General features: G+C 54.8%; 1 protein-coding gene and 8 non-coding genes across 9 annotated transcripts in view; all 9 read right to left on the bottom strand.

Moving 5' to 3' along the window:
* The window catches only part of LOC125725657 (uncharacterized), a 13,706-nt gene extending 5,438 nt beyond the window's left edge, over positions 1-8,268 (bottom strand). The window contains exon 1 of the mRNA XM_049002523.1: positions 7,686-8,268. Coding sequence (XP_048858480.1) covers positions 7,686-8,027 — 342 coding nt within the window. The 5' untranslated portion in view covers positions 8,028-8,268. The remainder of the gene's footprint in view (positions 1-7,685) is intronic.
* LOC125725774 (U5 spliceosomal RNA) lies at positions 141-254 on the bottom strand. The gene has a single exon (XR_007387619.1). It is a non-coding gene; the product is annotated as a U5 spliceosomal RNA (small nuclear RNA).
* LOC125726000 (U2 spliceosomal RNA) lies at positions 684-875 on the bottom strand. Its single transcript, XR_007387840.1, has one exon. It is a non-coding gene; the product is annotated as a U2 spliceosomal RNA (small nuclear RNA).
* LOC125725772 (U5 spliceosomal RNA) lies at positions 1,073-1,186 on the bottom strand. Its single transcript, XR_007387617.1, has one exon. It is a non-coding gene; the product is annotated as a U5 spliceosomal RNA (small nuclear RNA).
* Positions 1,613-1,804, bottom strand: LOC125726022 (U2 spliceosomal RNA). The gene has a single exon (XR_007387861.1). It is a non-coding gene; the product is annotated as a U2 spliceosomal RNA (small nuclear RNA).
* Positions 2,004-2,117, bottom strand: LOC125725771 (U5 spliceosomal RNA). The gene has a single exon (XR_007387616.1). It is a non-coding gene; the product is annotated as a U5 spliceosomal RNA (small nuclear RNA).
* On the bottom strand, positions 2,546-2,734 carry LOC125726076 (U2 spliceosomal RNA). The gene has a single exon (XR_007387912.1). It is a non-coding gene; the product is annotated as a U2 spliceosomal RNA (small nuclear RNA).
* A 342-nt stretch (positions 8,269-8,610) lies between the features above and the next one.
* On the bottom strand, positions 8,611-8,724 carry LOC125725770 (U5 spliceosomal RNA). The gene has a single exon (XR_007387615.1). It is a non-coding gene; the product is annotated as a U5 spliceosomal RNA (small nuclear RNA).
* Positions 8,725-9,146: 422 nt separating this feature from the next.
* Positions 9,147-9,336, bottom strand: LOC125726075 (U2 spliceosomal RNA). The gene has a single exon (XR_007387911.1). It is a non-coding gene; the product is annotated as a U2 spliceosomal RNA (small nuclear RNA).
* Between the last annotated feature and the right edge of the window lie 4,326 nt (positions 9,337-13,662).

Genomic DNA, 13,662 nt, shown 5'->3' with positions numbered 1-13,662 from the left:
CTGGGTCCTCGCCAGCCTCTCTGGGAGGTGGCGCCCGGCGAGACCACGCACGATCCCAGAGGATCCCAGAAACACGCCACTGGGCAGATAGAGCCGGCCGCTAAGCCGGGCACAGTCTTACTTTGATACGGCGGCGGTGCAGCTCTGCTTGCGCAGAGCCTCCAAAAATACAGTGAACTCATCGCTATCCCTCTCCACGGAAATCTTTAGTAAAAGGCGAAAGATTTATACGGGATGAAGAGAGACCCGAGTCGATGCAGAGCCGTCGCTCAGCAGGTGGCCGCTAGCCGGGCCTCCGTGACGCCCCCGCTCGGGGTTGAATTCTCGGGGGCGTCGCAGCCACCGGCCTCGGGGCCCCGACTCCTCCCTGTCCTCCTGGCATCTGAAAGATCAGCAATCATGTAAACAGACATGAGAGAAAATTCAAAAGGCAAAGATGACGGCCTGCCTTACCTCAGCACAGCTGCCCACCCCTCAGAGAGCATATCATGACCGTGCTTTTTTTTTTTATGATTTAAAAAAAAAAAAAAAAAAAAAAAAGAAGAAAAACGGAGGGAAGCGGGACCGGCGCACGGACAGAGTCGGTCCCTCACGACACCGGCTGATCGCCTGACAAGCGGCGCAGGCTCTCGGTCTGATAAGCGGAACACCGATCAGCTCTGTCTTTCAACAGCAGGGGGCAGTAGAGGTGCACCGTTCCCAGAAACACTGCAATACCGGGTCGATGCGTGGAGCGGACGGGGCAAGCCCCACTTCCGGCTCCCTGTTCCAAAAATCCGTTTAATATGTGGTCCCCTCCATGGGGGACGTATCAGATATTAAACTGATAAGAACAGATACTACACTTGATCTTAGCCAAAAGGCCGAGAAGCGATGCCCGCAGACTGCGCCCCGCCGGGCTCCGGCATGCGGGACGCCGACGGAGCCGGCGCGGCTGGGTCCTCGCCAGCCTCTCTGGGAGGTGGCGCCCGGCGAGACCACGCACGATCCCAGAGGACCAGAAACACGCCACTGGGCAGATAGAGCCGGCCGCTAAGCCGGGCACAGTCTTACTTTGATACAGCGGCGGTGCAGCTCTGCTTGCGCAGAGCCTCCAAAAATACAGTGAACTCATCGCTATCCCTCTCCACGGAAATCTTTAGTAAAAGGCGAAAGATTTATACGGGATGAAGAGAGACCCGAGTCGATGCAGAGCCGTCGCTCAGCAGGTGGCCGCTAGCCGGGCCTCCGTGACGCCCCCGCTCGGGGTTGAATTCTCGGGGGCGTCGCAGCCACCGGCCTCGGGGCCCCGACTCCTCCCTGTCCTCCTGGCATCTGAAAGATCAGCAATCATGTAAACGGACATGAGAGAAAATTCAAAAGGCAAAGATGACGGCCTGCCTTACCTCAGCACAGCTGCCCACCCCTCAGAGAGCATATCATGACCGTCCTTTTTTTTTTATGATTTAAAAAAAAAAAAAAAAAAAAAAGAAGAAAAACGGAGGGAAGCGGGACCGGCGCACGGACAGAGTCGGTCCCTCACGACACCGGCTGATCGCCTGGCAAGCGGCGCAGGCTCTCGGTCTGATAAGCGGAACACCGATCAGCTCTGTCTTTCAACAGCAGGGGGCAGTAGAGGTGCACCGTTCCCAGAAACACTGCAATACCGGGTCGATGCGTGGAGCGGACGGGGCAAGCCCCACTTCCGGCTCCCTGTTCCAAAAATCCGTTTAATATGTGGTCCCCTCCATGGGGGACGTATCAGATATTAAACTGATAAGAACAGATACTATACTTGATCTTAGCCAAAAGGCCGAGAAGCGATGCCCGCAGACTGCGCCCCGCCGGGCTCCGGCATGCGGGACGCCGACGGAGCCGGCGCGGCTGGGTCCTCGCCAGCCTCTCTGGGAGGTGGCGCCCGGCGAGACCACGCACGATCCCAGAGGATCCCAGAAACACGCCACTGGGCAGATAGAGCCGGCCGCTAAGCCGGGCACAGTCTTACTTTGATACGGCGGCGGTGCAGCTCTGCTTGCGCAGAGCCTCCAAAAATACAGTGAACTCATCGCTATCCCTCTCCACGGAAATCTTTAGTAAAAGGCGAAAGATTTATACGGGATGAAGAGAGACCCGAGTCGATGCAGAGCCGTCGCTCAGCAGGTGGCCGCTAGCCGGGCCTCCGTGACGCCCCCGCTCGGGGTTGAATTCTCGGGGGCGTCGCAGCCACCGGCCTCGGGGCCCCGACTCCTCCCTGTCCTCCTGGCATCTGAAAGATCAGCAATCATGTAAACAGACATGAGAGAAAATTCAAAAGGCAAAGATGACGGCCTGCCTTACCTCAGCACAGCTGCCCACCCCTCAGAGAGCATATCATGACCGTGCTTTTTTTTTTTATGATTTAAAAAAAAAAAAAAAAAAAAGAAGAAGAAAAACGGAGGGAAGCGGGACCGGCGCACGGACAGAGTCGGTCCCTCACGACACCGGCTGATCGCCTGACAAGCGGCGCAGGCTCTCGGTCTGATAAGCGGAACACCGATCAGCTCTGTCTTTCAACAGCAGGGGGCAGTAGAGGTGCACCGTTCCCAGAAACACTGCAATACCGGGTCGATGCGTGGAGCGGACGGGGCAAGCCCCACTTCCGGCTCCCTGTTCCAAAAATCCGTTTAATATGTGGTCCCCTCCATGGGGGACGTATCAGATATTAAACTGATAAGAACAGATTTTTTTTTTTTTCCATGCTTTATTAAACAGTTCTGTACATTTTAAAGTCACACAATAAAACACCTTTAAAACAATATTAAACAAATATATTACAGAACCATTCCCTATAGGATAAGCAAAACATAACAATAAAAACAAGCAATACATATACACACTTTAAAATCTAATTACAATCATATGGCCATTAACATAATTAAAATGTCACCTCAAATGCAAGCCATTAAAATATTAAAACCTTAAAAATGGAACAGACCCGTAGACCTCAGGCCTCGGCACAAGGGTCGGTTAAAACAGGGTTATGCATCATCCTAAAACACATAAAATCAATGGCCTCAGGCTAAAAAACTGGTTAGTCACAGACATGGCATAGCACATAGAATAAAATGTTAATAAATACAGTTAATGTTAATACATAAAGGTGCTAAAAGTGACCAACCACAGCCGTGCTCAATCTCAGTACATGCAGTTAATTAAAAGAATATTTGCAACACCATACACGCACAAAAAACAAAGCACACTTACCTAAAACCCAAAGTACCTCCTGTGTGCTTCAGGACAGTGCGTCATGTCGACCCTGTAGGATGGAGCGTCACCACCTAAATGAAACGGGGCTAAAGCCAAAAGAGGCCCTTCCACCTCTCCTTGGCCTCGTGGTAGCCCCGTTGGATGACGTCGGTCTCCATCCTGAAACCCAAATCGGCCCGGATTTTGCGGAATACCCCTTGTGCCTCCAGACGAACCCCTCTGCGGATGAGCGCGGTCCTGGCATTCCAAAGCTCTCGCTTGGTAATGCTGACCAGCAGCCACATCCAGGGGCCGAAGGGGTTATGGAGGTTGGGGTCCCACCCCTTCAACACCTTGTCGTAGGTCAGACCGGGCTGCGGGTCTACACGTCCACACAGGCCCGCTACCAACCCCCAGACTCTCTGTGCATGCCCGCAGTCCCAAAACACGTGCTTGATGGTCTCATCCTCGCTGCACTCGGGCCTGGGGCAGCGGGGGTGTCTGGTCAGCTTATGCCTGTGCAAGACGTCCCTGACTGGCAGCTTACCATGAAGGCACTGCCAGTTCAGGTCCTGCAGCCTGTGATCCAAACCCTTAGGCTGGATTCTCGCCCATGTGCCTTCCTCCAGGCCCAACATGGCCCGAGTCTCCCTATGACCAAGCAAAGCCTTGTAAAGGGCTCTGTGCTTGGTCAGGGCCTCTGTCTTGACACCTGCCGGAATAGACTTACTCCACTTGACAGCGTGGCTGTAGTGGACCGGCAGGGTCTCAGCCTTAGGGCCGAGGTTGGTCCACGACGTCACCAGACGTCTCATGGGGAGAGCCAGCCACAGACGCACAAAGTGCTGATGGGGGTGCTCGAGGGGAGCTGCCAGGCGCGTGCAGAGCTGCGAGAAGAACAGGCAGTCAAGCTTGAGAGGAAAGTCAATAACGTCCCTCCCCCCACTGTCCTTTCCGAGATACATCACTTCCCTACGCACGTACTCATACCTGCCCCCCCAGACGAGGTTAAAAACGTCCCCCGTCAGGCCCCTCCGCATGAAGCGGGGCAAAGGGTACACATGTGCAAGGTAGAGCAGGGTGGGAAGAATATCCACTTTTAAGGCTAAAACCTTACCTTGGAAGGACAGGGACCTGGACTTCCACAGTCCGATCTTCCGCCTGGCGATCGCCAACCGCTCCTCCCAGTTCAACCGGGCGGCACCATCCGAAAGGAAGTTGACCCCCAAAACTTTGAGAGGACCGTCACAGAGGGTGAGACCACCTGCGACGTCCTCCCTCGCCTTCCAGCTGCCGAAATACTTGGCCACCGACTTACTGAGGTTGAGCGTCGCGCCAGAGGCCCAACCGAACGCGTGAACGAGGCTCAAGGCATGACCGAGAGACTGATCCGAGCAGACGAAAAGCGTGGTGTCGTCTGCATACTGGGTCAGTTTAACAGTTGTCCCCCGACTTCCTGGGATAAGAATGCCATCGACCCCGGGGTGGGTGCGAATGGCGCACGCCAGTGGCTCTATATAGAGCGCGTAGAGGAGGGGGGAGAGGGGACATCCCTGCCTCACTCCACTCCGCTGGGGCACCAAATCACTCAGGAAGCCATTGATAACAACATGGCTCCCAACTTCGTTATACAAAGTGTGTAACCACCCCAGATAATTGGGCCCGAAGCCAAACTTACCCAATACTTTGAACAGGAAGCGGTGATCTACCCGGTCGAAGGCTTTCTCCTGGTCCAAGCTGACCAGCAGGAGAGGGAGGTTCCTATCCTCCACCCAGGCGATGGCGTCGCGGATGAGGTGGAGATTCCACGTCGCCGATCGACCCGGTACTCCACACGTCTGGTCGCTGTGAACCAGATGAGCCATGGCCTTCTTCAGGCGTTCGGTAAGGGTCTTTGCGATGAGCTTTGTGTCTACACAAAGCATGGTCAGGGGCCTCCAGTTGCCAAGGTCGGCCCGATCGCCCTTCTTGTGCAACAAAGAGAGGACCCCCGACCTCATGCTCCTAGTGAGCAAACCCCGGCGCTGAACGTCCTCTACAACCTGCAGTAATTCCGGCCCGAGGACATCCCAAAAGGTGGAATAAAATTCCACCGGGAGCCCATCAAGGCCAGGTACCTTGCGGCGGTTCATCTTGCCAAGCACTGCGGTCAGCTCGGCCAAGGTGATGGGGGCTTCTAAGCCGTCCCGGATGTCACTGGGAAGACAAGGTGAGATGTTATCTAGGAAGCGCTCCCCAGCAACCGGGTCCGTATCCCTAACATTAAAAAGGTTAAGGTAAAACAATTTAGCAACCTCCAGCATGTCTGATGTATCCTTGACTATACTGCCATTTGAGGCACGGAGAGAGCTAAAGCTCTTCTCCTCCCGGGCTTCCCTGGCTCTGTAGAAAAAAAAAGAATTGCACTTTTCATTATTTTCTACCTCAAATATTTTGTCGCGGAGCATTTGGGCCGAGGCAGCCTGTTCATGCAGGCGCCTCAGCTCACCCTTTATGTCAAGCAGCCGCTCGTGGTTGATGGTGCCCCCGTTGTTGTGAGCGGCGTATTCATCCCGCAACCTTCTCTCCAGCCGCCGAATGGAGAACTTCTTCTCCATCCTGCGCTGCTTGCTGTACTGCATGGAGAAGGTTCGGATCCTGTCCTTCACACTCTCCCACCATTCGGCCACGGAGGGGAAGGTAGGCTTGTCCTTCTGCCACTCGGAGAAGTGATCTAAAAAAAGGTGTCTAAAATCTCTCTCCTCCAAGATCTGCAGGTTCATTTTCCAATAGCCGCCCCCATATACAGGGGCGTCTATGGAGACAGTGGCCTCCACTGCCAGATGGTCAGTGGGCCACTGTGGGGAGAGGGACACCTTTTTAAAAACAACGGGGGGTGAAGCTAAAATGTAGTCGATGCGGCTGCTGGCTCCGCGACTATTATGCCAGGTGAAGCCCGGCATGCTGGGGTTGCATGTTTTAAAACCGTCAACAAGTTTAAAGGAACGAATAAAATGGCGAAAATGCCCTGAGCTGACATCCTGTCTTCCCTCCAACGAGATGTTAAAGTCCCCTCCTAAAATCAAGTGTCGATCTGTGACACAGAACGGGGACAACTCTTCAAAGAGAGTTATACGGGACGAGGCCTCCACCGGAGCGTAGACACATATGGCCCGGAGGCGCTGTCCCCTCCATGTGGCGTCCACTCCCAAAACCCTGCCCTGAAGGACGGTAAACGCACTTACTTCTTCAAAGGCGCGGTCGCCAAAAAGGATCCCGACGCCTGAGGAGTGGACGCCACCTACGCTCCAGTAGGATCTACCCCTCTTCCACTGTCGTGAAAAGAGAGCCTCGTCCCGCTGGTCCCGGAGGTGGACTTCCTGCAGAAAACAAATGCTGAAGGGAGAAGATGCCAGCTGGTTAAAAACAGATGTACGTTTTAAAATGTTCCTCAAACCCCTTACATTCAAGGTGACAATATTAAAATTGGCCATAGAATGTTAAAATAATAAAATACAATTAAAAACAACAAACTAAAATAATAAAAGCCAGCCATTAAAAACAATATTGTCCTACTGCCCCCCCTCCTCAGTCAACCTCAAAAGGTCCCCCAATTCCAGCCCCCCCAGGTACTCCTGTTCATTAGCAGTGTCCTGTTGACCGCTGTACTCCTGGGGGGGTGCAGGGGACTGTCCCAAGTCCCACACCAGACGGGGGGCCTCTAACATCGGGGAGGGGGGACACTGTCGGCCTTGGTCCCCGGCCGCCACTGCTGGCGAGGTGGCCGGCGGAGGGCTGGATGCGTCGGGTTGCGCCTCCCTTCTGCTCTTCTTCCTCCCCCGGGGGGATGCACCGCTCTTCTTCCTCCTGCTGCTGACGCCTGGAACCAGGGCGAGCTGCTCCACCTTGTTCGGAGACCCCTCCTGCATTGGTGTCGCACTTGAAGGGGCCTCCTCCACCTCGACCAGGGCTTCTCCTCCTGCCCCCGTCGCCGGCTGTTCCTGCCCAGTCGTGGGGGCTAGAGCTCCCCCACCATTCTCCGTGCCGACTGCTCTGTTACCCGACAGAGCGTCGGCATATGTAGTCTTTTTCTGTGGGCAGGAACGAGCCAGATGGTCCTCGCCGTTACAGTGTTTGCAGCGACGGGGGCCCTTGCAGTCCCTGGCCATGTGCCCCGACTCCAGGCAGTTGCAGCAGCGCAGGTTGGCGCATCCCTCCAGGGTGTGTCCAAAACTGTGGCACTGCCGGCAGAAGGGAGGCTGTCCAGAATAAAAAAGGTATGCCTTATTGCCCTGTAAAGTAAAATAGGCTGGGGGGTGGCTAAAACCGCCTGCGCCATTAGCGTCCGGGCGCAGGCGGGCCTGGAACTGGCGTCGGCCAGTCCAGATCCCCAGCTCATCCCGGATGTCCCTGTGGCCAGGAAGAAGATCCACATACTTTGTCAGAAATTGGGAAACGGCCTCGGCGGTAACATGCGGGTTGAAACAATGGACTGTTATTACCCGCTTGTCGGGCCACCACAGCGGCTCGATGTTGTAACGTCCGAGGAGGGGGTGCTGGGCCCCCTCCTTGCTCCGCTCCAGGACCTTGGTGTAACTCTCGTCGGTGGACAAGGTGACCTCGAAGAAGCGGAAGGGCCCATTCCGCTGTACGCAGAGGATGTCCTGCATCTGAAGGCCCAACGCTCCAAAGGCCACCTCCCGGATGAAGGCCAGCCGGTCGGGGAAGGTGCCCACCTCCTCCTCAGCCCTCCAGCAGAACCGGGCGGTATTCCGCAGGCCACCGCCTGCTACCAGCCACGGCCCGCTGAAGGGCTTCCTCGATGGTCCGCCGGCCGTTGCCATCCGGGAAGGTCCACCGACGTCGCCGCTGGAGCAGAGTCCTTCCGCCGCCGTGGTCCCGACGTCCGCCGTCCGCCAATCCGGGATGAGCCGAGCAGAGCTAAACTATAAAAGCAGCTAAAAAATAAAAACACCAGTTCGCCCAGCAGGGCGGTGGGCAAGCCACCAGCCACTGCGGGATCCCCAGCCTAATAAAAACAGAAATAAAAGCAGGGATAAAAGGCTAAAAAGGAAGGCACGGGTCGCCCCGTGGCAGCGGCGGTCAAGCCACCTGCTGGTCACGCCTTAGGTTCACCGTGCCTTCCTCTAAAAGACCCAACGCAGTCCGTAAAAAGCGGTAAAAAGTCAATAAAATCCACTTGATCTTAGCCAAAAGGCCGAGAAGCGATGCCCGCAGACTGCGCCCCGCCGGGCTCCGGCATGCGGGACGCCGACGGAGCCGGCGCGGCTGGGTCCTCGCCAGCCTCTCTGGGAGGTGGCGCCCGGCGAGACCACGCACGATCCCAGAGGACCAGAAACACGCCACTGGGCAGATAGAGCCGGCCGCTAAGCCGGGCACAGTCTTACTTTGATACGGCGGCGGTGCAGCTCTGCTTGCGCAGAGCCTCCAAAAATACAGTGAACTCATCGCTATCCCTCTCCACGGAAATCTTTAGTAAAAGGCGAAAGATTTATACGGGATGAAGAGAGACCCGAGTCGATGCAGAGCCGTCGCTCAGCAGGTGGCCGCTAGCCGGGCCTCCGTGACGCCCCCGCTCGGGGTTGAATTCTCGGGGGCGTCGCAGCCACCGGCCTCGGGGCCCCGACTCCTCCCTGTCCTCCTGGCATCTGAAAGATCAGCAATCATGTAAACAGACATGAGAGAAAATTCAAAAGGCAAAGATGACGGCCTGCCTTACCTCAGCACAGCTGCCCACCCCTCAGAGAGCATATCATGACCGTGCTTTTTTTTTTCATGATTTAAAAAAAAAAAAAAAAAGAAGAAAAACGGAGGGAAGCGGGACCGGCGCACGGACAGAGTCGGTCCCTCACGACACCGGCTGATCGCCTGACAAGCGGCGCAGGCTCTCGGTCTGATAAGCGGAACACCGATCAGCTCTGTCTTTCAACAGCAGGGGGCAGTAGAGGTGCACCGTTCCCAGAAACACTGCAATACCGGGTCGATGCGTGGAGCGGACGGGGCAAGCCCCACTTCCGGCTCCCTGTTCCAAAAATCCGTTTAATATGTGGTCCCCTCCATGGGGGACGTATCAGATATTAAACTGATAAGAACAGATTTTTTTTTTTTTTCCATGCTTTATTAAACAGTTCTGTACATTTTAAAGTCACACAATAAAACACCTTTAAAACAATATTAAACAAATATATTACAGAACCATTCCCTATAGGATAAGCAAAACATAATAATAAAAACAAGTAATACATATACACACTTTAAAATCTAATTACAATCATATGGCCATTAACATAATTAAAATGTCACCTCAAATGCAAGCCATTAAAATATTAAAACCTTAAAAAAGGAACAGACCCGTAGACCTCAGGCCTCGGCACAAGGGTCGGGTTAAAACAGGGTTATGCATCATCCTAAAACACATAAAATCAATGGCCTCAGGCTAAAAAACTGGTTAGTCACAGACATGGCACAGCACATAGAATAAAATGTTAATAAATACAGTTAATGTTAATACATAAAGGTGCTAAAAGTGACCAACCACAGCCGTGCTCAATCTCAGTACATGCAGTTAATTAAAAGAATATTTGCAACACCATACACGCACAAAAAACAAAGCACACTTACCTAAAACCCAAAGTACCTCCTGTGTGCTTCAGGACAGTGCGTCATGTCGACCCTGTAGGATGGAGCGTCACCACCTAAATGAAACGGGGCTAAAGCCAAAAGAGGCCCTTCCACCTCTCCTTGGCCTCGTGGTAGCCCCGTTGGATGACGTCGGTCTCCATCCTGAAACCCAAATCGGCCCGGATTTTGCGGAATACCCCTTGTGCCTCCAGACGAACCCCTCTGCGGATGAGCGCGGTCCTGGCATTCCAAAGCTCTCGCTTGGTAATGCTGACCAGCAGCCACATCCAGGGGCCGAAGGGGTTATGGAGGTTGGGGTCCCACCCCTTCAACACCTTGTCGTAGGTCAGACCGGGCTGCGGGTCTACACGTCCACACAGGCCCGCTACCAACCCCCAGACTCTCTGTGCATGCCCGCAGTCCCAAAACACGTGCTTGATGGTCTCATCCTCGCTGCACTCGGGCCTGGGGCAGCGGGGGTGTCTGGTCAGCTTATGCCTGTGCATGACGTCCCTGACTGGCAGCTTACCATGAAGGCACTGCCAGTTCAGGTCTTGCAGCCTGTGATCCAAACCCTTAGGCTGGATTCTCGCCCATGTGCCTTCCTCCAGGCCCAACATGGCCCGAGTCTCCCTATGACCAAGCAAAGCCTTGTAAAGGGCTCTGTGCTTGGTCAGGGCCTCTGTCTTGACACCTGCCGGAATAGACTTACTCCACTTGACAGCGTGGCTGTAGTGGACCGGCAGGGTCTCAGCCTTGGGGCCGAGGTTGGTCCACGACGTCACCAGACGTCTCATGGGGAGAGCCAGCCACAGACGCACAAAGTGCTGATGGGGGTGCTCGAGGGGAGCTGCCAGGCGCGTGCAGAGCTGCGAGAAGAACAGGCAGTCAAGCTTGAGAGGAAAGTCAATAACGTCCCTCCCCCCCCTGTCCTTTCCGAGATACATCACTTCCCTACGCACGTACTCATACCTGCCCCCCCAGACGAGGTTAAAAACGTCCCTCGTCAGGCCCCTCCGCATGAAGCGGGGCAAAGGGTACACATGTGCAAGGTAGAGCAGGGTGGGAAGAATATCCACTTTTAAGGCTAAAACCTTACCTTGGAAGGACAGGGACCTGGACTTCCACAGTCCGATCTTCCGCCTGGCGATCGCCAACCGCTCCTCCCAGTTCAACCGGGCGGCACCATCCGAAAGGAAGTTGACCCCCAAAACTTTGAGAGGACCGTCACAGAGGGTGAGACCACCTGCGACGTCCTCCCTCGCCTTCCAGCTGCCGAAATACTTGGCCACCGACTTACTGAGGTTGAGCGTCGCGCCAGAGGCCCAACCGAACGCGTGAACGAGGCTCAAGGCATGACCGAGAGACTGATCCGAGCTGACGAAAAGCGTGGTGTCGTCTGCATACTGGGTCAGTTTAACAGTTGTCCCCCGACTTCCTGGGATAAGAAGGCCATCGACCCCGGGGTGGGTGCGAATGGCGCACGCCAGTGGCTCTATATAGAGCGCGTAGAGGAGGGGGGAGAGGGGACATCCCTGCCTCACTCCACTCCGCTGGGGCACCAAATCACTCAGGAAGCCATTGATAACAACATGGCTCCCAACTTCGTTATACAAAGTGTGTAACCACCCCAGATAATTGGGCCCGAAGCCAAACTTACCCAATACTTTGAACAGGAAGCGGTGATCTACCCGGTCGAAGGCTTTCTCCTGGTCCAAGCTGACCAGCAGGAGAGGGAGGTTCCTATCCTCCACCCAGGCGATGGCGTCGCGGATGAGGTGGAGATTCCACGTCGCCGATCGACCCGGTACTCCACACGTCTGGTCGCTGTGAACCAGATGAGCCATGGCCTTCTTCAGGCGTTCGGTAAGGGTCTTTGCGATGAGCTTTGTGTCTACACAAAGCATGGTCAGGGGCCTCCAGTTGCCAAGGTCGGCCCGATCGCCCTTCTTGTGCAACAAAGAGAGGACCCCCGACCTCATGCTCCTAGTGAGCAAACCCCGGCGCTGAACGTCCTCTACAACCTGCAGTAATTCCGGCCCGAGGACATCCCAAAAGGTGGAATAAAATTCCACCGGGAGCCCATCAAGGCCAGGTACCTTGCGGCGGTTCATCTTGCCAAGCACTGCGGTCAGCTCGGCCAAGGTGATGGGGGCTTCTAAGCCGTCCCGGATGTCACTGGGAAGACAAGGTGAGATGTTATCTAGGAAGCGCTCCCCAGCAACCGGGTCCGTATCCCTAACATTAAAAAGGTTAAGGTAAAACAATTTAGCAACCTCCAGCATGTCTGATGTATCCTTGACTATACTGCCATTTGAGGCACGGAGAGAGCTAAAGCTCTTCTCCTCCCGGGCTTCCCTGGCTCTGTGGAAAAAAAAAGAATTGCACTTTTCATTATTTTCCACCTCAAATATTTTGTCGCGGAGCATTTGGGCCGAGGCAGCCTGTTCATGCAGGCGCCTCAGCTCACCCTTTATGTCAAGCAGCCGCTCGTGGTTGATGGTGCCCCCGTTGTTGTGAGCGGCGTATTCATCCCGCAACCTTCTCTCCAGCCGCCGAATGGAGAACTTCTTCTCCATCCTGCGCTGCTTGCTGTACTGCATGGAGAAGGTTCGGATCCTGTCCTTCACACTCTCCCACCATTCGGCCACGGAGGGGAAGGTAGGCTTGTCCTTCTGCCACTCGGAGAAGTGATCTAAAAAAAGGTGTCTAAAATCTCTCTCCTCCAGGATCTGCAGGTTCATTTTCCAATAGCCGCCCCCATATACAGGGGCGTCTATGGAGACCGTGGCCTCCACTGCCAGATGGTCAGTGGGCCACTGTGGGGAGAGGGACACCTTTTTAAAAACAACGGGGGGTGAAGCTAAAATGTAGTCGATGCGGCTGCTGGCTCCGCGACTATTATGCCAGGTGAAGCCCGGCATGCTGGGGTTGCATGTTTTAAAACCGTCGACAAGTTTAAAGGAACGAATAAAATGGCGAAAATGCCCTGAGCTGACATCCTGTCTTCCCTCCAACGAGATGTTAAAGTCCCCTCCTAAAATCAAGTGTCGATCTGTGACACAGAACGGGGACAACTCTTCAAAGAGAGTTATACGGGACGAGGCCTCCACCGGAGCGTAGACACATATGGCCCGGAGGCGCTGTCCCCTCCATGTGGCGTCCACTCCCAAAACCCTGCCCTGAAGGACGGTAAACGCACTTACTTCTTCAAAGGCGCGGTCGCCAAAAAGGATCCCGACGCCTGAGGAGTGGACGCCACCTACGCTCCAGTAGGATCTACCCCTCTTCCACTGTCGTGAAAAGAGAGCCTCGTCCCGCTGGTCCCGGAGGTGGACTTCCTGCAGAAAACAAATGCTGAAGGGAGAAGATGCCAGCTGGTTAAAAACAGATATACGTTTTAAAATGTTCCTCAAACCCCTTACATTCAAGGTGACAATATTAAAATTGGCCATAGAATGTTAAAATAATAAAATACAATTAAAAACAACAAACTAAAATAATAAAAGCCAGCCATTAAAAACAATACTGTCCTACTGCCCCCCCTCCTCAGTCAACCTCAAAAGGTCCCCCAATTCCAGACCCCCCAGGTACTCCTGTTCATTAGCAGTGTCCTGTTGACCGCTGTACTCCTGGGGGGGTGCAGGGGACTGTCCCAAGTCCCACACCAGACGGGGGGCCTCTAACATCGGGGAGGGGGGGCACTGTCGGCCTTGGTCCCCGGCCGCCACTGCTGGCGAGGTGGCCGCCGGAGGGCTGGGTGCGTTGGGTTGCGCCTCCCTTCTGCTCTTCTTCCTCCCCCGGGGGGATGCACCGCTCTTCTTTCGCCTGCTGCTG

Source organism: Brienomyrus brachyistius, unplaced genomic scaffold, assembly GCF_023856365.1.
Source record: "Brienomyrus brachyistius isolate T26 unplaced genomic scaffold, BBRACH_0.4 scaffold69, whole genome shotgun sequence".
Taxonomy (NCBI): domain Eukaryota; kingdom Metazoa; phylum Chordata; class Actinopteri; order Osteoglossiformes; family Mormyridae; genus Brienomyrus; species Brienomyrus brachyistius.
The sequence above is the reverse complement of the archived record's forward strand: the minus strand, read 5'-3'. Positions and strand labels throughout refer to the sequence as shown.